Source organism: Natrix helvetica, assembly GCF_964273705.1.
Source record: "Natrix helvetica genome assembly, chromosome: 2".
In the NCBI taxonomy this organism is placed as follows: Eukaryota; Metazoa; Chordata; class Lepidosauria; order Squamata; family Natricidae; genus Natrix; species Natrix helvetica.
The window spans coordinates 126,775,938-126,802,514 of record NC_138552.1 but is presented as its reverse complement, the minus strand read 5'-3'; the positions used below and the strand labels follow the sequence as shown (position 1 = coordinate 126,802,514).

Below are 26,577 nucleotides of genomic sequence, written 5' to 3'. Positions count from 1 at the left end.
TTACCTCAGATGGGAGTCTACATATTCATTCTTGGTAATATCTCAATCATTTGGTATTCCACAAACTTTCCATCCTTGTGATCCATAGTAAAGTGTTTTGTAAAATAGAAAATCAGAATTAAATATCATAAATACCTCAATAAGCAAAATTTAGTAATGAGTTGTCCTTACATTTAGTTCACTTTTCTGCTTGCTTTGCTACCTTCATATGAACATATGAAGTAGTTTTAGACTGAGAAGTGAGGTTAAAGCATGATCTTTAAGATAAGGGAAATTGAAAAACAAGTTTAATCAGAGTGACTCTAATTAAGTTCCTGACGCTCAAAATTTAGTATCAATTTCTGAGCCATGTCTAAAAATGTAAGGGAATATTTAACACTAATACTATGAAAGTAACACTTTCCCCAAAATTCTAACTTCAAACTCATACTTTTTCCCTTCACCAAATTGCTGCAGCACTGTATTGCTTTTTAATCATCATTGTCCTTTTGTTCATTCAGGGCACTATCAAATAAGAGAATTGGAATGCACATTTTAATGAAATCTGAATAAGCTGCTGTATTTATATATTTGAGTACCTTCTGAGAAAAGGATTGAAATTGGAAAGAAAATCCATTGAGCTCCATATATGTTTCCATTTGAGCCTGATAACACTTAATTTAAAGAATGAGATACAAGACATTACAATAATGGAATTGTCTTGATGATTTTATCCTAGCATGGGGAGAGGGGCTCAGAATAGGGGATGTTATTAACCCTCCTCTCCAATACATATGAGGGCAAAACATTAAATGTTCTTTTGTGTGGGAAGAAGTGAATGATAAATTAGATACACCAAAGATTTGCTACAGGGGCCCTTGTAATAATGACTTGAATTTTTGGTTCAAGGACTCTGTGTTTGACCTTTACCATAGCTGATTCTGGTACAAGCATGAGCAAGGACAACGTTGAAAGACGGCAGTAAGTAATTTTAGAGTACATTTTTCCCTAGGAGCTAAATGCCTTGACTAAATCAAGGATCCACCCCAAGAAATTAGGTTTAAGCAATATATTAAGGAACACATTCTCATGTTAGCATCATAGCAATACAGCCAAATTCCAACTGAGCATGTATGTTTGGCACAAACTGAGGCATACAAATATAGCAATAGCACTTAGACTTATATACCGCTTCCCAGTACTTTACAGCCCTCTCTAAACAGTTTACAGAGTCAGCATATTTTCCCCAACAATCTGGGCCCTCATTTTACCTATCTCAGAAGGATGGAAGGCTGAGTCAACCTTGAGCCAGTGAGAATCGAACTGCCGAACTGCTGGCAGTCAGCAATCAGCAGAAGTATCCTGCAGTACTGCATTCTAAGCACTGCGCCATACAATTTTTATACATTTTCATTGAGTTGCTACTAAAAGTCCTTTTATCTCTTTAAGTGCAAAGTTGTGCTACATACAGCAGGAGACTCAGCAGCATAGCTCTAAATAATTTCCTCCTGCAGAAGGAAAGTTACTGTTACAATTAGCAAATCTAAGCATTGAAAGTCTGTTTAGCAGGAGCTGTAGTTAGTCCCACTTATTGTTTCCAAAAAAGAACAGACTGAAAATTAATTTCTAGAGATGTAAAAATCTTAAATCTGTTCCATTTGAATGCCGCCAATTTTCCAACTGTGAAAGCAGTTGTTATGTTGCTTAGTAAACAAAACCACTTTTGTTTTCAAATAACTTCTAAATTTTCATTATGACCATATGTTGCTTGAACTCAGAGATTCCATCAAAAATTGACATTCCTTGTAAGAGAATGATGGCATCAAGAGACTATAGAGTATATAAAGAATATTGTCCAACAACAAAAGATGGAACTCAGAGAGTGCCTGCACTTTGGAGTCAATATGAACCTCAAATAATGGAGAGTGGAGAGGGCAAAGATGTTGGGCTCCTTTAACTGTGAGACCAGGTGCAGCAATACCTCCTTGGCACATATTTCACCTGTACGTAATCTATGAGAAAACAATCCTTTCCAAGTTCAATTAACAACTAGAGAGATGCTTGAGGCCACAGTATGCTAAGCCTGCAATGCCCAAATCATCAAATTTAGTGGCACAATTTTAGCTTTTGTTGGGGAATCTAAGATGATATAATGGCTAGGACAGGGAACAGACTGTTTCTGGAAGACCCATCTATAAAGTCCTCTCCAAAGACTTTTCCAAAATCAGTTCCATTTCTTTTGGTTATGTTGTGTTACTGCATGACTTCCTGCATCTTCAGAAGGCTGGGCTCCACAATCCATGAACTATGCACTTTTGGGAAAAGAATTAGACATTGCTATTGCAATTATAAACTGGTGGCATAATGTGCAAGATGCCTCTTTATAAATTTTAATATTGTTGTATTTTTTTAATTGTCTGAACAAAATCTATGTACAATACTGATGAAATTAATATATGTGCACTGCTTGCAAAGATGTCTGTAAAAGACAAATATATATATGTGAATTAGGAAAGGAACAAAGTAAAAATGAGAAACAGAAAGAAACCAGAACTGATTCTTTCAGGATGCAGTCACATGTTTTGCTTCTTCTATTGCAAATATTACAGTTTAGAAGCACAAGTTGACCAACCACCAAAGTACTAGAAAACGCCAAATGAATTGCAGAAATGATCAAAAGGCTGAAAACCACAAAAGGGTTTCTTTTGTTTGGCATTTTTATTTAGGAAAAAAAAACTAATGCAGAGAAGAAAGTTTTCAAATTGAGAGATCTGTAGGATTATGGTGGGTAAAATGCTTTTGTTTAGCATTTGAAATTTCACAGATTCTCCTTAATATTTATAGTATTAGATATTTTAAAACAAAGTTCCAAACTAAATCAGGAATTGATGTATTTGGGTAAGGTCTGAGTAGACTTCTTTCTTGTTTTTATGTTTCTCTTAACTTCTGACTATTCTATTCCATTTTCTCTCCCATATGCTATTTGGAATTTTTTCTTTCACCTTCATTGATTTCTTTTGTTGTCCATTGAGTCTAATTTTATACAATAGTAGAAAGCTTGTATTATATGAATAATTAATTGCCTTAGGGACTGGATCTGCAGAAAAATCACCTTAAAAAGAAAGGTCAAAGAAGAGAACATCAAGAATGACACAATGTCTGGGGCAAATATTACACGATATCCTAACAAACTGTAGAATTAGGTGGTACTGTAATTCCACTTGCTAAGAAATTTCATGTATACATATACCATATTGTCCACAGGAATAAGATACTGTAATTCTACTATTGTGAGAAGTAATTCGAGTCTATACTGTGAATTGCAATGTAAACCAGCTGTAACCATTACCTTACTAACAACCTTTTTAAAATAAACTTCTCCCTTAACAATCACATGCAGATAGATGTATGCATTCTTTTGAGTCATGCCTTACTTCCTCTGTGTGTGTGTGTGTGTGTGTGTGTGTGTGTATTGTTAAACTTAAAGATATTTATACAGACTCCTTTCTACTACTATCATATGACTGCTTCTTATAAGATCCTCAAAGTAGATTTTTATTTATAGTAAGGATGTGGGGAAAATATGCAGGAATAATAATTGCCACTATTATTGCCTATTATCTGCAAACTTAAATATTGTACTGTAAGATCCGTCTCAAAACATTTTCAGAAAATTTTCATTATATACAACATAAAATATATCTACAAAATTGTCTAACTTCATATTTTCTGTCTTGCCCACATAATAGATTATTTACTTTACACTCTATTTGCCTCACAAACACTGCTTAACTGCAATTATTTGGCTTTCATTAATTATATTTGGATATATTGCAGAAACAAAGACCTTTATTAACCCCAAGCTTTTGGTATTGTGCAAATACCAAGTCTTTAACAACTGTGTTTCATTTGTTGAAACCAATCTTGTGACTGAAAAGATCAAAGTGCAAGATAAAAAACTGGTAATACATCTTGTACAATATATGCCTTGCATTTAAAGAAGGTTGTTTTATTATTTAATGTGTCACAGCTATTAGTAGAGAGGTCATATGCTAAATCACACTGTACCAGCAGTGTCAGTCAATTTCAAATACCAGTTTTGAAAAAGAGAACTGGGAAGACAACATTAAACATGCAGCAATTTTTGCACCAAAGCTAATATTATATATTGCATTGCCATCTAGAGGAAGAAAGTGAAACAATCCCAAATACTAATTATTTAAGTTTTTTTAAAAAATCTACAGCAGGGGTGTCAAACTCGCATCGTCACATGACGTATCATGACTTCTCTCCCTTCGCTAAACCAGGTATGTGTGTGCCAAGCGTGTGATGATTCCGGCCTGTGGGCGGTGAGTTTGACAGCCCTGATCTACAGTACTTAAACTGAATCACACCATGCAAGTGTTCAAACTCAGTATAAATTTGTTATTTTATTTATGAAATATTGTTCTGAAATTTAGAACAAGGTCCTCATTACCTAAATATGATTTTGTCAATAAACTGTCTTATTCAATGAAACAGCCAGCAATCAAGTAGGAAAGGTAAACTATTATTTCTATGGATAACATTATTTCTCTTTACCCAAAGGAGAATAAAGGGCAATCCAATGTTCAGAGGCACAGCTTCACCCACTATGGGAAGGCACAAATGCCATCAGCTGGTTTGCTCCATATTCAAGGTGGCAGGCATTATCTATTATTTACATATAGGCAACCAGGTTGCATGCAAGTATGGTATATATAGGTGGTATTTATGTTACAACATTACAATACAAATATGAAACAGTGGAGCTTATGTTATGACATTACAATGTATATTTAATCATTTTGGTACCACAATAGTTAGAAAATGATCTATATTTCTATTTACATAAGAACTGCAACATTCAGAAATTAAGTATTTAAGTCTTGCAAATTATTATAGTCTGCTTTTAATTCTCATGTTCCTTTTATTCAAGCAAAAAGATCTGAATGAAGGTTCTCGCATGAAATCTTTAAACAAAAATGAACCAAAACCTTTTATTACCTCAAATTGTGTTCCCTTTCACTAAAATTGTTACTTTTTTCTTAGTTTTGTATGGCTCGTATTATTGTTAATTTCCTACTGCAAGTTATAACTAAATGACATATGTCTAAGAATGAAACCAGGACAAAATGCATGTAGGCTTTTTTTTTGGAAACGACTATGCCAGAAATGTCGCACTATGTCCAACATTTTTAATGTTTATCTAATAAAAATCTTTTTTTAAAATGTATGTAGGGTTTTATGGTATATAAACTTCAGACAGAAATGGCCTGAAAATATACGTTGCACGTACGTACATACATACATACATACATACATACATACATACATACATACATACATACGTATATATGCTATCTAATTACATATAAATAAAATTAAAATTACATTAAAAGCAATTTTAAAAAAATGAAAAACATAACTACCTTAAAGATAGTTCTTTATTTGAATTTCTGTTGATATTTCTTATAAAATATAAAAATAATTCTGTAAAATTATCTATGCTTTCTTTGCAATTATGCAAAGGGTAATAAAATCCCTTGAAGGGGTTTGGTTTCAAATCAGGCTTAGAGATACATACTGGTTAGATTCACGGTTTCTTACAAACGTTGGCCTCAATTCACACTATGTATTCAACAATATGTCTTAGTTTAAAGGTTACACTGGCTGGGCTTCAACAAAGTTTAACCAAAATGAACAAATAATATTTATACATTAAACTATCATGTCATACCATAAATATCAACAACATTTATAGCATAATTGCCTTTTGTAAACCTTCCCAGGGGACTTCCAACAAGCAAAGTCATTGGGGGGAAACCAGATTCATTTAACGACCGTAGCAAAAAAATCATAAAATCATGTCAAGGCTCATTTAACAACCACATCATTTAGTAACAGAAGTTCCATTCTCAATTGGTTGTAAGTGTAGGACTACCAGTGCTTTTATAGAAGTTCTTCTATTGATGGCGGAAAAAAGATACAGACTTTTTACATACAATATGCTCGGGAAAACCCCTATAACTCTCTCCAAATGTGTATTTTAATTTTTTGAGTGTTTTCTCAAGATTATTTTAAACATCTGAAAACAACTCACTAAAATTGGAACACTACTTTATTCAGGGCTAAAAGAACCTTCCTTCAAAACTGTATTCCCAGCAGAAACCCCCTTTGTGCATTTTCAAAGTATCACTGCACATTCTTAAAGCAAAAAAATGTTGAAACTTGACTTAGAAATTATATTTCAAATTCCAAGAAAAACTGCATGCATTTCAAATTCTAGCTTTGAGTTAGAAAAAGGTGTTACAAGCTTTAAAATCCAAGATTGCACCGACCAAGGAACAAACATAGGAAATTCTTGACAATTGAGATCCGTCAGTGCCAACATGGGAGATCAATGCATGGAAGCAACTGCCACTTCTCCCTCTTTCTAAGAACAATGTGGCAGGGAGAAATGACTTCCACGCGCAGAGCCCTTGGGGACTCTGTAAACTGTTTAGAGAGGGCTGTAAAGTACTGGGAAGCGGTATATAAATGATGTAAATGGCATTTCCTCTGGTCAGGTCACGCCTTGAGCAAGAGTGTTAGAGAGTCCTGGTCAGATCTGAGCCAGCCCCAGTAAGGAAAAACCCTGCAGGGCCTCTTTGAGCATGGCAGGAAGAGGCCTGGCCTTGACAAGTGAGCAAGCTGTAAATATAAGTGCAGATAAGTGAGAAGAAGAAGAGGCAGTTGCTCTGAGCAGGAAAAGCTACTTTTACTCCTCTGGCTGCATTTGGAGGATAACAGGGATTGCAGTTCAGGGATTTGAACTCATTCCTAAAAGGATCTATAAAAGGGGAGTGCATAAGCGCACCAGCGTGCCTACTGTCCCTGTTCTAATGTCCCCATTTATTTGTATCCATTTCATGTATTCATGTTTATACTTTTATCTGTTACCTTATACATGCTCGACAAATACATTAAAAAATATATATAAATAAATAAATAAATAAATAAATAAATAAATAAATAAATAAATAAATAAATAAATAAATAAATAAATAAATAAATAAATAAATAAATAAATAAATAAATAAATGTCCTCCTTGCTGCCCTTTCCAGAAGAGAAATAAAGCCCGAAAAGGCATTCTTTTCTTAAAGGTGGGCACTCCTAAGCTTGAACTCTCTAGAAGCGTTGCTACAGCTATCAGCATTCCCAACCAGAACCGCTTTATAGCAGTGGCCTAACTGGTGTTGGATTTGGGAAGAGAAATCTATCCCGATCCTGCCTCTCACCCGCATCCGAGTTGCTGTGAGCATCGGATTGCCGGCTGGTCCGATCTCTTCCCCCCCACTCCGAAATGCAGGGAAAGGGTGCTTAAATTCGCGTGCTTTTGAAAAGGGCGGGCTTGGGAAAGTCGTTATTCAGCGATTTCGTGCCCAGATGCCAGACCAGCCTCGCTGTGCCTCCCCCCCCGACCCCCGGTTTGCATCGCTCTACTCCACTCCGGCCAACCTGCCAGCCCCGCCTCCGTTACCTTGACGATTCCTTTCATTTTAGCTAGCAGAACTCCAAATTCCTGCGACGCCGTTTCCGGGTAAAGCTGCTCCCGCAGCAGCTCCTCCGTGATCTCCATGTTGCCGTAAAAGGTGGTCTGAGCGATACCATTTAGGAGCCCGAGTAAGGGCTTGGCAGGCTCCGGGAAGGGATGCTCCGCGGAAGCCGCCATCTTGTTTGAGGGGGCTCAACTGGACCTGAAAAGACTAGAGGATGGGAGCCGGGCGGGGACAAAAACTCTTCCTTGGAAGGCGACCGCTCTTTCTTGGGGATAGTTGCGCCCCCTTTTGGTGAAGGGAATGGAAAGCCGAGTTCCTTGTATGTATGGCATATCAATTGTATGGCATATGTTTTTCTGACTGCGAGGTGATTTTTATTTTTTTTTGCATGCTTGCGTGACGTTACTTATTAATCAAATTGCGCTTATCTCCTAGAGGGACTTATTATGTCTTGCAGATACATTGTACAGTCCAGTTTGTCTAACATTTTTCTGATGAAAACATAGGGATATGTTGTATAACTATTATCCTTACCTTCTTTACTACACCCCTTTTATTGGTATTATTATTACTCTGTTGCTTTGCATGGACACTGAGAGATTCTGCATCGGAGGCAAATTCTTTGGAAAAACGTTCAGAGAACAGCAACTAAGATGATCAAAGGCCTGGAGACTAAACTATACAAAAAAGGGCTGCAGGTTTTGGGTCTGGCTAGTCTAAAGAAAAGAATTAGGGGTTGACATGATAGTATTCCAGTATCTGAGGGGATCAAATTATTCTCCAAAGTACCAGAGGGCAGGACAAGAAATAATGGTTGGAAACTAATCAAAGAGAAAAGCAACCTGGAATTGAAGAGAAACTTCCTGACAGTGAGGACAATTAAACCAGTGGAACAGCTTGCCTCCAGAAATTGTGGGAGGTTTTTAAGAAGAGATTGGACAGTCACTTGTTTGAGATTGTAGGTTCTCCTGCTTGAGCAGGGGGCTGGACTAGAAGACCTCCAAGGTCCTTTTCAGCTCTATTGTATTCTATTCTTTTCGATTTTCTATTCTTTTCTATTCTAGTCCAGTCCAGTCCAGTCTGTTCCCTTATGTCTCTAATCACACTTGGCCAAATAAAAGTATAGTATAGTATAGTCAGTGGTGGGTTTCAAAATTTTTTTAGAAGTTCTTCTGTAGGTGTGGCCTGCTTTGTGGGTGTGGCTTGCTGGCCATGTGACTGGGTGGGAGTGGCTTGCTAGCCATGTGATCGAGTGGGAGTGGCTTGGCAGTCATGTGACTGGGTGGGCATGGCCAACTTGTAAAATGTGGTGAAACTCACTTAACAACGCTTTTGCTTAGCAACCAAAATGTTGGCTCAGGAACTCTGGCATTTGAAGCACGCAAGTCTTAAAGCTGTCAAGTTACAAGACCCTTGCACCCCTAACTCTTTAGAAAAAAAACCCCAGGGATGTTCAAACTTGACAGCTTTAAGACTTTAAAGTTTAGATAGGACTCTTAGAGGCAGGCGGGTGAGCGGCGGGCAAGGCAAGCGTGGTGCAGGGGGAGGTAGCTGGAACCGATTCTAAACAGCATGGTAGATTTGTGGAACATCTTCTATAGAAGAGGTTAGAGCTGGCAGGAACCCACCCGAATATAGTATAGTATAGTATTCTCCAGTAGAATATCTACTAACATAAAATCGTGGAGGTTTTTTTGTGAAAAGCAATTTACTTTCAATCCCTCATTCATCAGTTTATAATTGTTTGAAAATGTTCCTGAACAGAATTCTCTCTCTTTACTCTTGGAGATAAAAGAATCATTTTTTTTAAAAAAAATCTCATCTGGCATATGAAACTGAAATGAAAAGAATGGTCAAAAGAATCTATATACTTCTAGTATTATAATTTTGTGATATTAAAATGAATTGGTACATTAAATTGCAACAATTCTGAAACAAATAATTATTTCAGCCCATGATAATAAAATAAAATATACATTTGATAAGTAAAACAAATGTTTTACAGTTAAGAATTTGTGGCATACACAAATCTCCCAAAATTAATGATTTGCTTGCTGAAGTTATGGAACATTTGTTGCTTTTAAAAGTATTCTCATTTGAAAAGTTAGGGTGATTTCTTAAAAACTGGTTCTTAAATCTCATTTAGCTCTACCAGTCTGTATTTGTATGCAGACTTACTTTGAAATCCCACTCATTTTATATCAGATTATTTTCAAGCAAAATAAAATAAAATTGCAGAATAAATGTGTGAATTTTTTCTTTATTTTGTGCTTTGCAATTTGCAACATTTGATTTTCTTTAATTATTTTATTAATGATTATAAATTCAATAATTCCTTCCATTTAGCAACTCTTTCCTTTTCGCGATAGTTAAATTGATGCTTCCAATTATATTCTGCGCCAATAGAAGAGAATTCAGCATTCAGACTGTTGAGCAGTTAAGAATGACACTGGAGCCTGTGGCTTTTGATGCCTATCTTATTCCCTGTTTGGCATTATTGCCCTACTTAAAATAGTTCGGCTTCAGCCTCTGGAAAACATTTACGCACACAGGCCAAATTCATTCTTTCCTTTCCCGGAAGTCACTACTTGAAAAAAACGTCGACGGTTTCCTGTGTTTATTGAAAATCAGGCACATACAAAGACAGCCCTGTACGGAGCGTCATTCTCAGCGACGGTCTGAGGAACCGTTGCAAGGCCCTTCTCCCAATTGCTGCCGCGCGCGTTCTGGAAGGTTCCGATCGGCGTTGGGGAATCGTTGGTGGCGCAGGTTCCAGGACTGGGGAGAAAATAATCCATCTCCATCGGAGGACTGAGCGGGCATCCGGGCGCAAACATGCCGGAGAACGCAAGCACAAAGGGGGCCTTTCTGAATGTGGCCTCAGGGAACCGCAACTCCGGCGGCAATCGCAGTTTTTACCAGGATAAAGATAAGCCGGCTCAGATCCGTTTCAGCAACATTTCTGCGGGGAAAGGTGATGGATGGGACACCCCATTGTCTTTATAGGGGGAAGGGTGGAGGGGGGGTGGAGGGGAGGATGAATGGACCCTCCGTTGACATCTGGCGGGCTCGGGCAGGGGCTCCCGATCCCTAAAGCATGCAGACCACACCCCTCGGCCCTCCGCTTCTTTTGTTGGAATGAACTTGAGGCCCTTTCAGAGTCTTGTTGAAGATAAAAGAAGGCCGAGCAGGCCGAGCAGTATAAAGCTTTGCTGTTTATAACGCTGTTATTTTTTCCTGTATTTTTTAAATAAAAGGGAAGAAGATGAATTGCATTCGTTGTAAAGGAACGATTTCTATTATCCTTCCTATTCTTTTCCCACTTTTAGAAAGTGTAATGGATGTCATTGTGCTGAATGTTTCCAGTGTGATTTGAAATAAAAGATAAACCTTTTATACAAGAAAATGTTTCTTGGTCGGATTGCACAGCACAGTAAACCATAATGTGAGCGCTTTGATTAGAGGTTAAGATTGAGGTCAGCATCTATAAGTGGAAAAGGCTTGAGGGCACAAACCTGAGGATTCTTCCAGAAAAGTGATGGATTGCCTGTGGCTTGTTAGATTCTTGGATCCTCCTCAGGGTGATCCTGAACCACAGGTGATGTTAGATGCAAAAAATAAAACTGAAGATCAAAAGCAAATTCATTTAGGGAGAGTGATCCTCCAGTTATTTTAGTGTTCACATTGAATATGAGTTGCATGTTATTGTCAGGTAACATTTGTTTTTAAGTAATATAATATATAATTAAATTAAATTTAAATGGTGCTGTCACTACCCAAAATATAATTAATATGTAACTAATATATAAGACAGCATTATAAAATAACATTATTTTACTATTACTGTTGCTATTTTTCATGTAGTATTAGTTTGCTTTCTATACAGTTATTGAGTCCATGCATTATTCAAAAGCAGTATTTGTTCCACTTTAGTTTGCTACATGAATAAGCTATGACAGCTGGTCCATGCAATCAATATACAAGCCACTTTCAGATATATTCAAATACTTTGAAAATTTGGCATGCATATTGTGATTTTTCATTTTTGGTCCATGTGATGTGAACTAAAGAAGTTGGACTTTATTTAGCAAACCATCATTAAACAAGCAATGGCTTAATAATATGAATCACTTTATTATGTTTTTGTGGAAGCTGGTATTTTAAACATCCTAAAGGATTTAGTGTCTAATTTATTATATTATTTGTGGCTACACAATGTCTTTTGGGGTGGGCAGCCATAACAAATCCAATAAATGAAATTGTTTACCCTTGAAGTAAACTTCGGATATATAAAATTTATTTTCATCTCTATTTTAGCGGTTGCGGATGCTGTCAGGACAAGTCTTGGCCCAAAGGGAATGGATAAAATGGTGAGTTTTGAGCCGGGGTTTTGTGTGTGTGTGTAGTTTGTGCTTATAATAAGTCTGTGTAGAGCATTTGAAAGATGTTTTGCAGAATGCATTAGCAAAAGCAAAACATTATGGACTCAGTAAATTACTATATTTTTGGAGTATAAGAAGCACCAGAATATAAGATGCACCCTAATTTTTGGGGAGGAAAACAAGAAAAAAAAGTTTCTGCCTCTGCCTACCAGCATCCATTGGTAGTAATCTGGCGAGCATCCTTGCAGCAAACAGCAAATGTCCTGGCCAGGTTCAGCAGCCTGATTCAGGAGGAGCAGCTGATTGAAGGGTGGAATACCTCCAACCAGCTGTTCCAGGCTGCAGGGATTGCCACAGACCATCGCTGCCTGTGTGCCTCGCGGTTCCAAGTGGCAGGGATCCTCACTTCCACTCAGATTTTGATAATGAGCAGCACAGATTTTTTTATCCATTTAAAACAAACCCTATCACCATACGCAGATTTAACTGGAATGCGTGGAGTGGGATGGGATGGGGGGATGATTTTCATGGGTGCAGAAGAAGAAGGACTTGGCTGCTCGAAGAAGCTGGCCCAGCGCTGGTGGCGCTCGGGATTGCTGAAGCCCTCTTGGAGGGCTGCGGGGGCCCACACCCTTCCCGTACAAGGGCATTTACAGTAACAATGCATTGATTAACATCGCCTCCCACAGCCATTTCCTCCTCCCCTTAAATCGTCTCTCCTCTGTGTGAGCCAAACTTTTGCTGTGTTAAACCAGGTGCTCTTGTGAGATGGCGTGGGAGCTCCTTGGGAAAGGCGAGGACAAGCTTGGCGTTTTCTCTCTCCCAACCCCCTTCTTCTTTCCCTGACCTGCCTACGATCTTAGCTCATGGCTCCTTGGCTTATCTTTGCTTTTCTTCCACCTGCCCCATTCCATGAGCTGGAGTGCTGAGGAAATGTGGCAGAAACACATGAAAGTGAGAAGTAAAAAAACAAAACAAACGTGGAGTTTCAGCCACTAGAGCAGTGATGGCAAACCTTTTTCGCCTCGGGTGCCAAAATGCTCGTGTGCAAACCCCCATAATTTAATGGTCCCCATTAAGTGGCTCCTGTGCATGCGCATGTGACCCCCTCACTGCCCCGTGCATGTGCGCAGGGCTTTCTTGGAGTCTAGGGGGGCAAAAAACAGCCCAACACGAGTTCCTTTCGGGAGAAGGGGCGGTCTATAAATACGAATAATAAATAATAAAAATAAATAAATAAACCAGAAATTTGGGAACAGACTTCCAGGTTGCCCGTTGGGCCATTTTTCTCCGGAAGCTTCAGGAGAAAATGTTCACTGGAGCTGACAGGGCAACGCCTCGTGTGCCCTCAGAAATGGCTCCATGTGCCACCTGTGGCACACGTGCCATAGGTTCGCCATCATGGCACTAGAGGCTTGGTAGCGGGGCTGCTGAGGAACAAGAGGGTGCAAATCTGAGGGGAAGAAGGTGGCTGTTTTCCTCCTGAAGGGGCTCCCTTTCCCTGGGTTCATAGGGAATCTCTCATCTCCGCAAGCTCTCTCTCCCCCTTTGTTTCTCCCTCCGCTTTCGTGAGGATCGTGGCGCCCTTGGGAAGGTGATCATGCTTTGAAAACCTTAGGAGAGGAGGACAGAGAAAAAGGGCTTTTCAGGCGGCAGTTTTCGGCAGGTTCCAAGCGTTGCTTTCTTTCCCAGTTACTCAGAGGCTTTTGTATATGCCACCCTCCTCCTCCTGCAAATGAGAGGTGCCTCAAAGACGCTAGATTTCTCAGCACGCTAGATTGGGAAGTTAAAAACGTGGAATGGGATACAATCAAGCTTGATTCAAAGGCTTTGGCTTTGGATCCCTGCGCTGCCACCCAAAAATGCTGTTACAGTCATCTCTGCAAAGCCCATTTCACCTGCCCCTTCTCGGGCAGTTCCAGGCGGCAGAGATCGCAATAATAGCGTTTTTGGGTAGCAGCAAAGCGATCTCAGGAGCTTGATTGTATCCCATTCCAGGTTTTTAACTTCCCAATCTAGCATCCTGAGAAAAGCCATTTTTGCAATCGAGGAGGAAAAAGAGCATTTCAAGTGACAGGCGGTTCCTAGCTGCAGGGATTAGGGAGCAGCCTGGAACCTCCCGCCGCATGAAATGTGATGCACTTTTTTGGCTTCTGCACGTGCCCTTTTTGGAATCGGGTAGGGGATTGTGGTGCTACCGCCCCAAAATGCTTTTGTTGAAAAGGCTTTGAATGCAATTCCCCGGGAATTCTTCGGGAATCAGGCTCCATGTGTGAGGATCTCCCCCCCCCCCTCCCCAGCCTGGAACCACCTGAAAATGTGACGCACGGAGTGGGTAGGTGGAGCTACATTTGGAGTATAGGATGCATCCAGATTTTCACACTCTTGGGGGGGAGGTGCGTCTTATACCCAAAAAATATGGTAACTGTTCCCAAGAAGCCTTGAACTACTTCAAAGGTTTTTACCAATTTTCTTCACATTCATTCATAGACAGCATTTCTGCTGGACCAAAAACTAAGCAACTCTGCATGTGCAGATACTCAGGAACCCATTGAAATAGCCATGTCAATTTTTCCTGAAGATGCAGCTTTTATTGATATGCTCTGTGCACTCATGGTAGTGTACTTTTAAATACTTTGCAGAGACTTGATAGTAATTGAGTTCCCATGTGTAGATCCATTGAAAGCTGATATGAAGTTGCTGAATATTTATATATGTTTTCAGAAGTAATAAAGGGAAGGGTTTAGAATATTGTAGTAAAATAAAATTTTGTGCAACTATTCTAATTAATGTAACTACATGCGGAGTGTCGTGAGAAACGAAGGGATAGAAATAAGTCTTATTTGGCATGAACCATATTTATAAAAAGAACTGCCAATGAATCTTTGGCAGATGATTTTTAGATTAAATAATATGAAAGGATTGTACTTTCATTCAAACTCAAGTACATCAGTTGTACACTTTGCTATTCAAGAAATGTCATGAGGTTTCATGCTCTTGAAATTTCATTGGATGCAGAAGTGCTGGTGAACATTACTGAAAATATTTCTAACCCTAGGCTAAATAGTAGTTTGCAATATTGAACCAATGGTTTGTACTTTTCAATACATAATATAAATTGATGCTTCAACTTGTATTCTGTTTGTAGATTTTCTCTTTTTTGAGTTGGTGTCCAAAAACTTGATTGTGCTTTTGTAGATCCAAGATGGTAAAGGTGATGTGACAATCACAAATGATGGTGCAACAATTCTGAAGCAGATGCAGGTTCTTCATCCTGCAGCCAGAATGGTAAGTTTTTAAATGTAAATGCAAAAACTAAAGCCAAATTGCACTAACTACTATGATGGTTATATTCCTTATAGAAAATAATTACTGCAGTACATTGACATGGAGCCTAGAAATGTATTGCATGTTTTTTGTTAATAAAAACCTCTAGTAGTGTTATACAGGAATTTACATTTTTTTCTTTCAACATTTGACAACGTGTAGCTGGTGGAATTATCAAAAGCACAAGATATTGAAGCTGGAGATGGCACTACATCTGTTGTGGTCATTGCAGGTGCTCTCCTGGATGCTTGTTCCAGACTTCTTCAGAAAGGTATCTTTATGCAGTTTTGCATATGGAAATGCAATGTAAAGTAATAAAAATATAGTCTGGGTGATCTTTTTGTCACAGTAGAAAACTTCTGCATCCAAATCTTGGCTATCATGGCTGCATCTCACCTATCCAAGCTCCATGAGCTGTCAGTCAGGGGGAGAAGACAGATTGGGAAGAAAGAGAGGATGGAAACCCAGCTGAGCCATGTGAGAAGCTACAGCCAGCCAAGGTCAAATAACAAAAAGTAGAGCTGGGAACCGAGCATCTGTTTCCTAAACAATATACAAGCACATTTTAGATAAAGGGTGGGGAGGGCCGGGGAGAGGGAACTTTCCTTTGTGTTGTTTGCATGGAAAACCTTGATGAGTGACTCATAAAATGAACCCAAAGTGCAAAAAAGAAGTGTTACTATAGAATTTGCTTCATTGGTTATATGATTAAAGCAACTAGTTATCCCACCCACAAGAACTGAAAGATTTTTGTAGATTAAAAAATAATTATCTTTGTGTTTCATACGGCTAATGTAGGCTAATAGTTTTAGAGATAAATTGGAAGACTGGTTATATTATGTGTTGCATTTGTATTATGTTACTGTTAAGATTTATTTTATGCCAGAGAGGGTTTTTTTTGCTTCCAAAATGAGACATTTTTAAAACCCCTAATCAGTCTTTTCAGGAGCCTTAGCTATTCCAAGCTTGGTTTTATTCATCTACCTACTACTAACACAATTCTTTTACAGACAGCTTGATTTGAAATCATTCTGTGAGATCAAATCATTGAGACCAATCTATGAGATCAGATTGTTGATGTTATAGATCTATATCTGTGTATTGATTATAGTTTGAATAAATTTATATCTGAAATTCTCCATAGGAATTCATCCTACCATCATTTCGGAGTCATTCCAGAAGGCATTGGAAAAAGGTGTTGAAATCTTGACCAGCATGGGACAGCCTGTCGAACTGAGTGACAGAGAAACCCTCCTTAACAGTGCAACTACAGCACTGAATTCTAAGGTGGGTTTTGGAAAGAGAACACTTGATAAGTTTTTACTTTTGTTTATTTGGGTATGCATAATTTGCCTTTTATGTACAGTTTATATGTATAAGTTTATATGAGTCTCCATGGGCTCAATAAATAAATAAGATTAATTAGCCATCAGTAATGTTCAAGAGTACACAGGGTATGTTTAGTTTCAAATTGATTATGATCATCCCAACCCTCGGCAAACATTTAGCATCATTTCCTATTGAAAGCTAGTGATATAATTCTTACAATAACTTTAATCATTTAATTTCCATAATGACTTCATCAAAATGTACCTATGAAAACTTTTTACAATTATTTGAGGTACAAAACCTTTGTCATTCCACTTGGTGACTTGATTAAATTTAATGAAGTCCTCCTGTGTAAAATTTGCACAATATATAGCTAAGATGCAGTTATGAGAGTCTCTAGAAATCATGGCACAAGCATTAAAGAAATGAAAGAAAGATGCTTCCTTTTGCCCAGCAATATAATCTCATTAGAATGTTGTCTGTTCCCCCCTCTCCTGGACTGCCTACCTGGTCTATCTAGTATTGCTACGAGAATTTTGTTCTGATTAAAAAACAAAATGATTAAACATGGAAGTCTTTTGCCTTGTTCTGGTTCCTTTGTCGAGACAAAATCTATTCATTTGGAGTTGCTGTTGCCATTTCATACATGAAAGAAGAACCATACATCCATAATGAGTATTGTAGGAAAGAAAGCTTTGCAGCTGTCTCCTTGGAGTTCAGCTATTTACCATCAGTCTTGAACATTAAGCTTCATTAGGCTTGCTTCAGGAGACCTATTGAGAGAGTCAAGTGGATGCTGTGGAATAGGTTCTATTTAAATCATTTACATTATTAAAACAATTGAAGAAATTAATTCCTGTTTCAGTTTTGAATAATTAAAAAAGTAAAGTTGTGTGAAATTCTTATATAATGGAAAAACAAAAGGCATGTTAAGTAAATCTTTACTGATCCTTCAGGTTGTATCGCAGTATTCTAGTCTCCTTTCTCCAATGAGTGTTGAAGCTGTGATGAAGGTGATAGATCCAACTACTGCTAGCAGCGTGGATCTTAGAGACATTAAAATCGTTAAAAAACTGGGGTAAGAGTTAGTCAAATTCTGAATTTTTATTTTGTATCTTTATTTAGTATTGCTTATTCACTGAGTATTTATTTTTAGGGGCACAATTGATGACTGTGAACTCGTTGAAGGGCTGGTCCTTACACAAAAAGTGGCCAATACTGGCGTGAACAGAGTGGAAAAAGCTAAAATAGGTCTCATTCAGTTTTGCTTATCTGCTCCAAAAACAGATGTAAGTTTTTTAATTTGTTCTTTTGAATAAATTATAGGTAGTCTTCAACTTACAATAGTGCATTTAGTGACCATTCAAAATTCCAACAGCACTGAGAATAGTAACTAAGACTTTTTCACGTTTAATGACTATTATAACATCTCCATGGTCACATGATCAAAATTCAGATGTTTGGCAATTGATTCATATTTATGACAAATTACAGTGTCCCAGAGTGATATGATGACCTTTTGCAACCTTCTGACTTTTGTGGCTCAAAAAGCATTGTCCTTTCATTCTATTCATTATTAAGTATCCAGTTAGTCCTCAACTACAACCATTTGTTTAATTACTGTTCAAAGTTACAATGACACTGGGAAAAGAGGCTTATGACATTGTATCATCCCTATTGTCGTGTGATCAAAATTCAGATGCATGGAACTGGCATGTATTTATAATGATTGCAGTGTTCCGGGGTCATGTGATCACCTTTGGCAACTTTCTGACCAGCAAAGTCAATGGGGAAGCCAGATTCATTCAACAACAGTGTTACTAACTTAACTGATTCAACTGTGGCAAGAAAGGTCGTAAAATGGGACAAAACTCACTTAAAAACTGTCTCAGCAATAGAAATGTTGGGCTCAATTGTGGTTGTAAGTTTCTTAAAATATTAATCCTGTATTTGATTTGTAAAAATGTAAGATTTTTACAAAAAACAGCATGTAAGATTGTATTGCAGACTGACTTTCTGCACTTATTAAAGAATACATTAGGTTCACAAAGCAAGATATATCCAATTTGTTTTGAGCAATCCTCTTAATATAAGACTAAATGCAGTATTATGCAAGTTGGCATTGTCTCATACAACTAAAGCATTCTTCCTTTTCTACAAATATCCATAACTACAACAGATTTCTGGGGACAGGCAATTGACAGAAATTATAAGTTAGAGTTCAGTCTGTTAACTGTATTTATTTTATTGATAAAAATCACTGTTTATCCCTCCACTAAAAGAATTGTCTTTGGGAGGCACTCAAGGCACCCTAATGCATGTTCTATAGAAATGAAGCAAACTGACAAGAACTAATGCTGAGAAATTGATATTTTTGTGCCTAAAAAAATGTCAGCTGTAATTTAGTACTTTGCAAAACCTATATTTTGACTGTTCAGGTGATTGGCTTGTTGCAAAGCTATTAAATTGACTATTATGCACAAGTATACTTAAAATACTTTTTTTAAATTTTTTCTACTAGATGGATAACCAGATTGTTGTTTCTGACTATACTCAAATGGATAGGGTCTTGCGTGAAGAGCGAGCCTATATTCTGAATTTAGTTAAGCAAATTAAGAAGACGGGTTGCAATGTACTACTCATTCAGAAATCCATTTTGCGGTATGTTTATTTCAATAATTCATATTTCATTCATTTTTAACTAGAACTTTAATTTTAGCTTTAAAATTGTTCTTGTCATAGTTAATGTGTGTCTAATGCACCTCTCTCTGGAGTTTGTATACTGCTAAAACTAAAAACAATGGAAATGAGACTTTTTAGCACTATAGTAGTGGAAGAACTATAGTTCCCAGTACTTGGTAATATGCTCTGACTTGAGATAGAGGCAGGGGTGGGATTCTACCGGTTAGGACCAGTTTGGGCGAGAACCGGTAGCTCTGACTATCAGCTGGGCTGGGCTCTCCCGCCCCTGCGCTATACTCACCTATATTCCCTTTTCTGAAGCCCAGCTGATAGCACGGCAGAGTGGATTGCCGCACCTCAGCTGGTTTCCTCTCCAGCAGTAATGTGGAAGGTGATTTCTCTGTGAACCATGCGAGGTGCGTGCAGTGAACCGGTTGTTAAACCGGTGGGATCACACACACACCCTGGATAGAGGAGCCATAAGAATTACTTTCATAGTTCCAGAAGGCTTGGGAAATATCTGAAACCCATATTTGAGAGTAGGAAGAAAACAAAATTATGTTCTAGTTTTGAAATCATTCTATGTCAGATCAGAATAGTACTGATAATGCTATGCTGTGATGACATATATTAAACCACATCTAATGTGTTGGTTGTAGGGATGCTCTAAGTGATCTGGGTCTACATTTCCTCAACAAAATGAAGATTATGGTGATCAAAGATATTGAAAGAGAAGACATTGAATTTATATGTAAGGTGAGATAATAGAGGCTTCTTGAAATGAATGAATTCTTAAGTCATGGAATTTTATAATCCTGACAGTATCATGAGTAATCATGAATTGAAATTGATTGTAACAGTGAATGAATCTCTGTTGACATTTGTAATGCTATAATAAAAAGCAGTCTATAAATATTTTCTAAAAAGGTTTACAGAATAATCTAACATCAGCTCAGAAGCTAATTTAATGGGTCTTATTTCCATACAAATAGATTGTGGTTCAGTGATATAACACATACATTTATCAAATTACTTATGTGCTTTGTGGGCTTGTTCCCACTTTGCCCCCTCAGTTCTCTTACAAACAGCTAGCCAGTTGAGATTACAAATACATGTATTTTCCACATTAATGCATTTTCTTAATTGCTTAGTTGTGAGCAAACTGAATGAACCAGAAGCTATTTTGGGAGACACATAATCAGCCCAGACACTGTAACTCTGAAATATCTGTCACTATACTGCTTTTTTGCACTATTTTGTTCACATCTGTGATGCATCTGGTAGATTTAACCCACCACTGAGGACTTTAAAATAGTACACATGTGACTATGGTTCTATATGTGGCCAGCATATGTGTTTTCATAGAGGACAAGGTGGCAGTGGTGGGTAGCTAAATGAATAAGTGGTTTTCTCACTCCCTCAGTCTTGCAGTTTGTCCCTGCTTTTGAAAGAATAAAATAGCTACTGTTTTGCATTCCTCTCAAAGAAGAGTTCCTCTCTTCTTTGAGCAAAAATCATGTCTCTGGAGGTGATGAGAGGCTGTTTCTGCCTGTAAGGGTATGTTTGCCTCTCTCCCTGTTATGAGCAAATAAGCTAGAGTGTATGCTTATGGTTATTTGGGGATGGGGAAGCTGTGTCGTTATGGAGCTGTATGCACAGTTATTTTTGTTCAGACCTGGAAGTAGATTTGACATCTGCTTGGAAAGTTTACCTGCCTTTTGATTTCCAATTCCTTGAGCACTATAGAACATTCTGAAAAATATTACATATCTAACCTAAGATGTATTTGTGTATTGTTTATTTTTTAAAAGACTATTGGAACTAAGCCAGTTGCTCATATTGATCAGTTTACTGCTGACATGCTGGGATCTGCCGAAATTGCAGAAGAAGTTAATTTAAATGGATCTGGAAAGCTAGTTAAGGTAAGATATGTCTCGTCTACTTTGTTCTGAAGTTAAAGCAAATCTTTCAAACTGGGTTGAATGGATTCTTTAGGATAACAAAAAAAGCTCTCCTTGCTAAAAACTAAAGGAAAACTCTTGAAAAGGAAATTGAGACTGTCATTTTGTTATCAGTGCTTTCATAGTTCTAAAATCTGATCCCAAAACCAGATCTTCCCTCCCAAGAGCAGTAAGCTTTCTTATCTGAATATTCAATATAGTGCTTGTTTTGTATTTCAGATTACAGGCTGTGCTAGCCCTGGAAAAACAGTAACAATTGTGGTACGAGGGTCTAATAAACTGGTGATTGAAGAGGCTGAGCGTTCCATCCATGATGCTCTGTGTGTTGTCCGTTGTTTGGTCAAGAAAAGGTACTGCATCATCTTTTTGGATCAATAAAATCATCATTCAAGTTAGCAAGCTACACTTCAAGATGCATTTTAATTTTAATTTCAGAGCCCTAATTGCAGGTGGTGGAGCACCAGAAATAGAGTTGGCATTACGCCTGAATGAATATTCTCGTGTTTTAAGTGGCATGGAATCTTACTGTGTTCGTGGTTATGGAGAGGCTCTGGAAATTATTCCATCCACCCTGGCTGAAAATGCGGGCCTTAATCCGATATCCACTGTTACAGAGTTGAGAAACAGACATGCACAAGGAGAGAAAACTGCTGGCATCAATGTCAGAAAGGTAATCTGCAAACTCTAATAAAACAAATGATGTACCTCATATTTGACATTAGTAAGATTCTGCCTTTTTGGAGTTCACTCGTACTGTTTTTCATGTTTATTGCATTATGCATAACTAGGATTGTTCATCCTGAAATTTCAATATAAATTGCAACAAATGCAGAGAAATGTATCGGGTTTGTAGCTATATTGTGTTGGTTTGGGTGACCCAATTTAGAAATGTCAATTAAACAAAATCCTTTTTTGCTCTTAGAATGTTGGACATTTTAGCAAGTGGCAATATAATTGTAGTGTTTTTTGTAGCGTGCCTACACAAACAGGCAGCTAAATAGCAATTCACTTCAACGTCCCACAAGTAGCATAATAGCAACTTAAGTGCATGGCTTTTTTCTTGATGCTTCTTTCTAATACACAAACAATTTTTGCAATTAGCATTTCAACAAAGAAAACTGTCCTTTTTGCTGTGGAGATCGGAGCATTCTAGCTTGATCTGTAATGCAACTTGCACATTTTAGGTATGAAAATGAAGTGCATGAAGGCACAAGGATGGCAACATTTCAATATCACTCATGGACTTTATTCTGCTATTTAACAATAGTTGCTATTCAGGCAGATAGTCTGTCCCATTGGCCATTCAAAGCTGCTTCTGATGCTGCTGTTTGTGGCTTCAAACCTATCTGACACAATGTAAATCAGCTGGCAGGGGGAGTGGGGGGTTGTCCGTGCATGCGCAGGGGTTGCACATGCATTGCGTTATGGGCATGCACACAAACACAACGACAAAAAGGTTAGCCATCACTGGTCTAGGTCAGCGATGGCGAACTTTTTTTGGCTCGCGTGCCATAAGTGGGAGCGCAGGGGGGTAGTGTGCGGGCGTGCCGCACCCATAATGCAATGCGCGACCCCCCCAGTGCGCATGTGCACACTATAGGCGCGCGACCCCCCCTCCCATTTTTTGCATGCTTTTTTTGCCCTCCCCAGGCTCCAGAGGCTTTATAGGAGGTTGGGGAGAGCAAAAACAGCCCCCCCCCCCCCCGGAAGCCCTCCGGAGGCTTCAGGGATCTTCAGGACGCTTCCCTGAAGCCTCCAGAGCAGTCAAAACGAACCTCCGAGCAAACTGGAAGTCTGTTTCCGAACTTCAGGTTTGCCCGTAGGGCCGTTTTTTTGTGCTCCAGAGGTTTCAGGGAAGCTCATGAAACCTCTGGAGGGCCTCCGGGGGGGCGGGGGGGCTCTTTTCACCCTACCCAGGCTCCTATAAAGCCTCTGGAGCCTGGGGAGAGCAAAAAATGGCTTTAAAAAGGGGTGAACTCAGCTGGCCAGCATGTGCATGTGCGCTTGCCAGCTGACAGGGCACACATGCCATAGGTTCGCCATCACTGGTTTAGGTTATTTGAGGAACTGCCTCACCCCAAAGGAATGGCCCACCCCTCCCACACCATCAAAAGTAGCATAGCTTCTGAACATTGGCAAAGCTGGTTGGGAGCTGTCTTCTGAAATTTTGCTAAATCGCTCTATATCTAATACTTCCTTCTATGGTTTTAGATATGTCAGTGAAAATGGCAGTCATATAGAGTAATTGGTATATGTCAACAAAAAATAGCTTTCTTAAATGTTTTAAATTATGTTAATAAAGTAAATGTGAGGAAGTGTTGACCTCTATGTAGCCTTGTTGATCTGGTTTGCATAATTTAATAAAGTTGTCATGATTTTTCATCCTACTTTGTTGGCAATAAAATAGGTCTAATAAGCTTTCATCTCCTGCAAAAATACTCAGGGAAGCTCTATTCCTATTTGGTCTGTACTTTCTCTTTGTATTTATTTAAACAAAATCGCTAATCATCACTGCAATTAAGGTTCATGTTATGTTCGTTTCCTATTTTCCCTATATGGGAAAAAGTTGTCAGAACAGTTGTCATAGTTGTAAAAGTCCCATCTCTCACAGGTTTAATATGTAATTTCTGATTATGTTAGCATCATTAAAAAGAAAACAGTTGCTTAGTGTTTAATACAGTAGTACTTCATATATATGTGTATGTATACATATGTACATGCACACATATACGTACATATACATATATAACAGAGAGAGAGACCTCATCTACCTCTTAGGAGTTTTGGTTGCCACTTTTTGTATTTGTTTAGCTCTGTAATATCCCTTTTGAAGTAAGAATTATAGCCACTATTTTAAGGATATCCTAGATTTGTGTAACAGCAATTTCATGTTAGCAGTTCTGTTTTCAGTGAAGAAAAGTTCAGTCATAAATGGGGTCATTCCTTTGCTGGATAAGCAGAATCAGATTGGCTACTTTTGCATAGTACTCTGTATATGTGTATGTGTACTCCAAAATGTTTTAATTTTGCTGATACAGATATTGAGAAAATGTCACATATTGGATGATTATCTTTTAGTGTAGACATTTGAAAAAGCTCTTAGAAATACATGATATCATGTTTAAGATGCTTGCTGATAATTGTTAGTACTTTGATATTGTGATTTTTAAATTGTAGGGTGGAATTTCAAATATCTTGGAAGAGTTGGTGGTCCAGCCTTTATTGGTGTCGATCAGTGCTCTCACCCTAGCTACAGAAACAGTTCGCAGCATTCTTAAGATTGATGATGTGGTAAGCTATTTAATGTTCTTTTCAATTGCTCTAAAGTCTTTTTTGTCTAATTTTTGTTAATTTTTAAAATCAAAATGATAGTTCTTACCATAATACAATTGTATTTATATTTGTAATTGTTGGGTGAGAATTATTTTGTAATTATAGTTATCTAATGTGGACAATTAGACATGTGCAATAGTTTTTGAAAATTTAGAATACTATATTTTGGAGAATAAAGCTTGGCAAATTATACACTGATATCATTTTACATACTATGTTCTGTCTTTTTTTTTTACAGGTGAACACTCGATGAAATGACTAAAGGAAGAGGCAGTGCTCTTAATTAGTACACTATCCTAACTTTGGAACTTGACTTCTTTATAGAGGCACTGCGTTAGACACCTACTTAACTTGCGGTTGTGTTCATGTTCTGTCAAACTAAGTTAATAAAACCTTAACTTCAAAAGACAGACTTTGTTTAAATTCTTCACTCATTAAACTTACAGAGCTAAAAACTGCACAAACTGGTAGGGTTGTAGCCCTTTTAAAAACTGATTTCAATACATGCTTTTCAATTTAAATCAGCAAGGATTTTGTCTTTTAAGTACTCATTTTCTCATCCATTATTTAACATGCATTCCAGACAGCATTATATTCTTTTAGCTGTTAGTGTTTTTTTTAATGCAAGAGAAATTTCCTAAATATATATGAGCAGGAAGCATGGGTGCAAATCACCATACATGTGACGAAATGAAACAAATACGACTTATGTTCATTCTGACACCAGCACACAATAAAATAATGTGTGTGTTGTCATTGCCTGTTTATCATGTTGGTATCAGAATTTACTGTCCACATTGTTGCTTGTGGAAATGTGAGCTTCTCTGGCCTCTTAAGTAGTTTTACCAATTAAGTTCTTGAACAAAGCTGTTTAGGAGATTATGTGCTGTTACGTTGATTACTGAAGTGTTGGACTGAAAATCTTGTGAGATACTAGCCTTCAATAGGAACTTTTTGAACTCATGATTTAGTATAAATAGTATTCTGCTTTTGGTTTGTCCTTTGGATTGAATCAGGCGAAGTACTATTGAGAAAATATGGTTTGTAGAATTTTAAAATAGAAAGAGTTCATAAATAAAGGAAACTTTCGAAAATAATTTAACATTTTACTACCTGATTTTTAACAGCAACCTATACTACCATGTACGTATGTGTGATAACATGGTAAAAGAATGAGGCACAAGAAGCTGCTATATTTAGAAAGATGATTTACAACTGGGATGGCACGCCTTTTATGGTATGAGAAGAATAAAATTCACAGATACTTTCAAAATCACTACATAAGAAACTCACTATTATATGTATGGGGAAAAATAAAACCTAAGATGTATTTGAAAATTCCAGAATAGCTCTCAATGATGGCAGCATTTACATACCAAAATCTGATGAAGTTTGAAAAAATTGTGACATATAAAGACATCTTGGACATTGAAGGGAAATTAAAATCTAAGCAAAAGCTTGAAGACCAGGGTATTATCTTGGTGGCCTCAATTGCAAATACAATATAAATATGAAAAAGATATGAAAAAGTATGGCTTGTATAAATGACAAACACCCTTTGATCTGATACATTTGAACTCTGATGAAAAACTAAGAAGATCTATAATTTCTTACTAAACTGGAAAATGGAGGACAAAAAAGTAAAAGACAATGGGGGAAAAACTTTGGCTATAACAATTAGAGAAATGGCAAAACTTATGGAAAGGAACTATAAATTAACAATAGTAACTTCTTATAAAGAAAATTTATATAAAATGTTTTATAGATGGCATTTACCACCTGCTAGGTTAGGTAAAATGTTTAAAAATATGTCTAGCAAATGTTGGAAATGTATGTAATTTAAAAAAAACATTTTATCATTTGGTGGATTTGTGTAAAAGCAAAAAAAATGGGCAAAAGTACAGAAAAGATAGGGAAACACAGATTTTAAATAAACTATTTTTTATTAGGCATAATACCAGAAAAAATGATACGCAAAGTATATATTTAATATTGCATGTTTTAACAGTAGCAATTATATTCAC

At 37.5% G+C, this 26,577-nt stretch overlaps 2 protein-coding genes across 3 annotated transcripts in view; one reads left to right on the top strand and one right to left on the bottom strand.

Annotated features, from left to right (window-relative positions):
- The window catches only part of COMMD1 (copper metabolism domain containing 1), a 102,826-nt gene extending 95,013 nt beyond the window's left edge, over positions 1 to 7,813 (bottom strand). Inside the window, exon 1 of one of the 2 annotated variants that reach the window (XM_081941551.1) lies at positions 7,521 to 7,813. In XM_081941551.1, the coding sequence (XP_081797677.1) occupies positions 7,521 to 7,712 (192 nt within the window). In that variant the 5' untranslated portion in view covers positions 7,713 to 7,813. The remainder of the gene's footprint in view (positions 1 to 7,520) is intronic. The other variant, XM_081941550.1, reaches the window with a different exon arrangement.
- Positions 7,814 to 10,209: 2,396 nt separating this feature from the next.
- Positions 10,210 to 24,963, top strand: CCT4 (chaperonin containing TCP1 subunit 4). Its single transcript, XM_081941546.1, has 14 exons — positions 10,210 to 10,513; positions 11,857 to 11,909; positions 15,120 to 15,209; positions 15,411 to 15,519; positions 16,393 to 16,535; positions 17,534 to 17,655; positions 17,734 to 17,866; positions 19,099 to 19,238; positions 19,919 to 20,015; positions 21,071 to 21,181; positions 21,440 to 21,570; positions 21,656 to 21,890; positions 24,398 to 24,511; positions 24,792 to 24,963. Exons 1-14 carry the CDS (start codon positions 10,375 to 10,377, stop codon positions 24,804 to 24,806), a joined length of 1,632 nt encoding a protein of 543 aa, XP_081797672.1. The 5' UTR covers positions 10,210 to 10,374; the 3' UTR covers positions 24,807 to 24,963.
- The last annotated feature ends 1,614 nt before the right edge of the window (positions 24,964 to 26,577 follow it).

Coding starts and splice junctions, on each gene's coding strand:
- CCT4 (XM_081941546.1), top strand. CDS start 10,375: ATGCCGGAGAACGCAAGCACAAAGGGGGCCTTTCTGAATGTGGCCTCA. Junction 17,867..19,098: donor TATCTGCTCCAAAAACAGAT/GTAAGTTTTTTA, acceptor TTTTTCTACTAG/ATGGATAACCAGATTGTTGT. Junction 21,891..24,397: donor CTGGCATCAATGTCAGAAAG/GTAATCTGCAAA, acceptor TTTAAATTGTAG/GGTGGAATTTCAAATATCTT.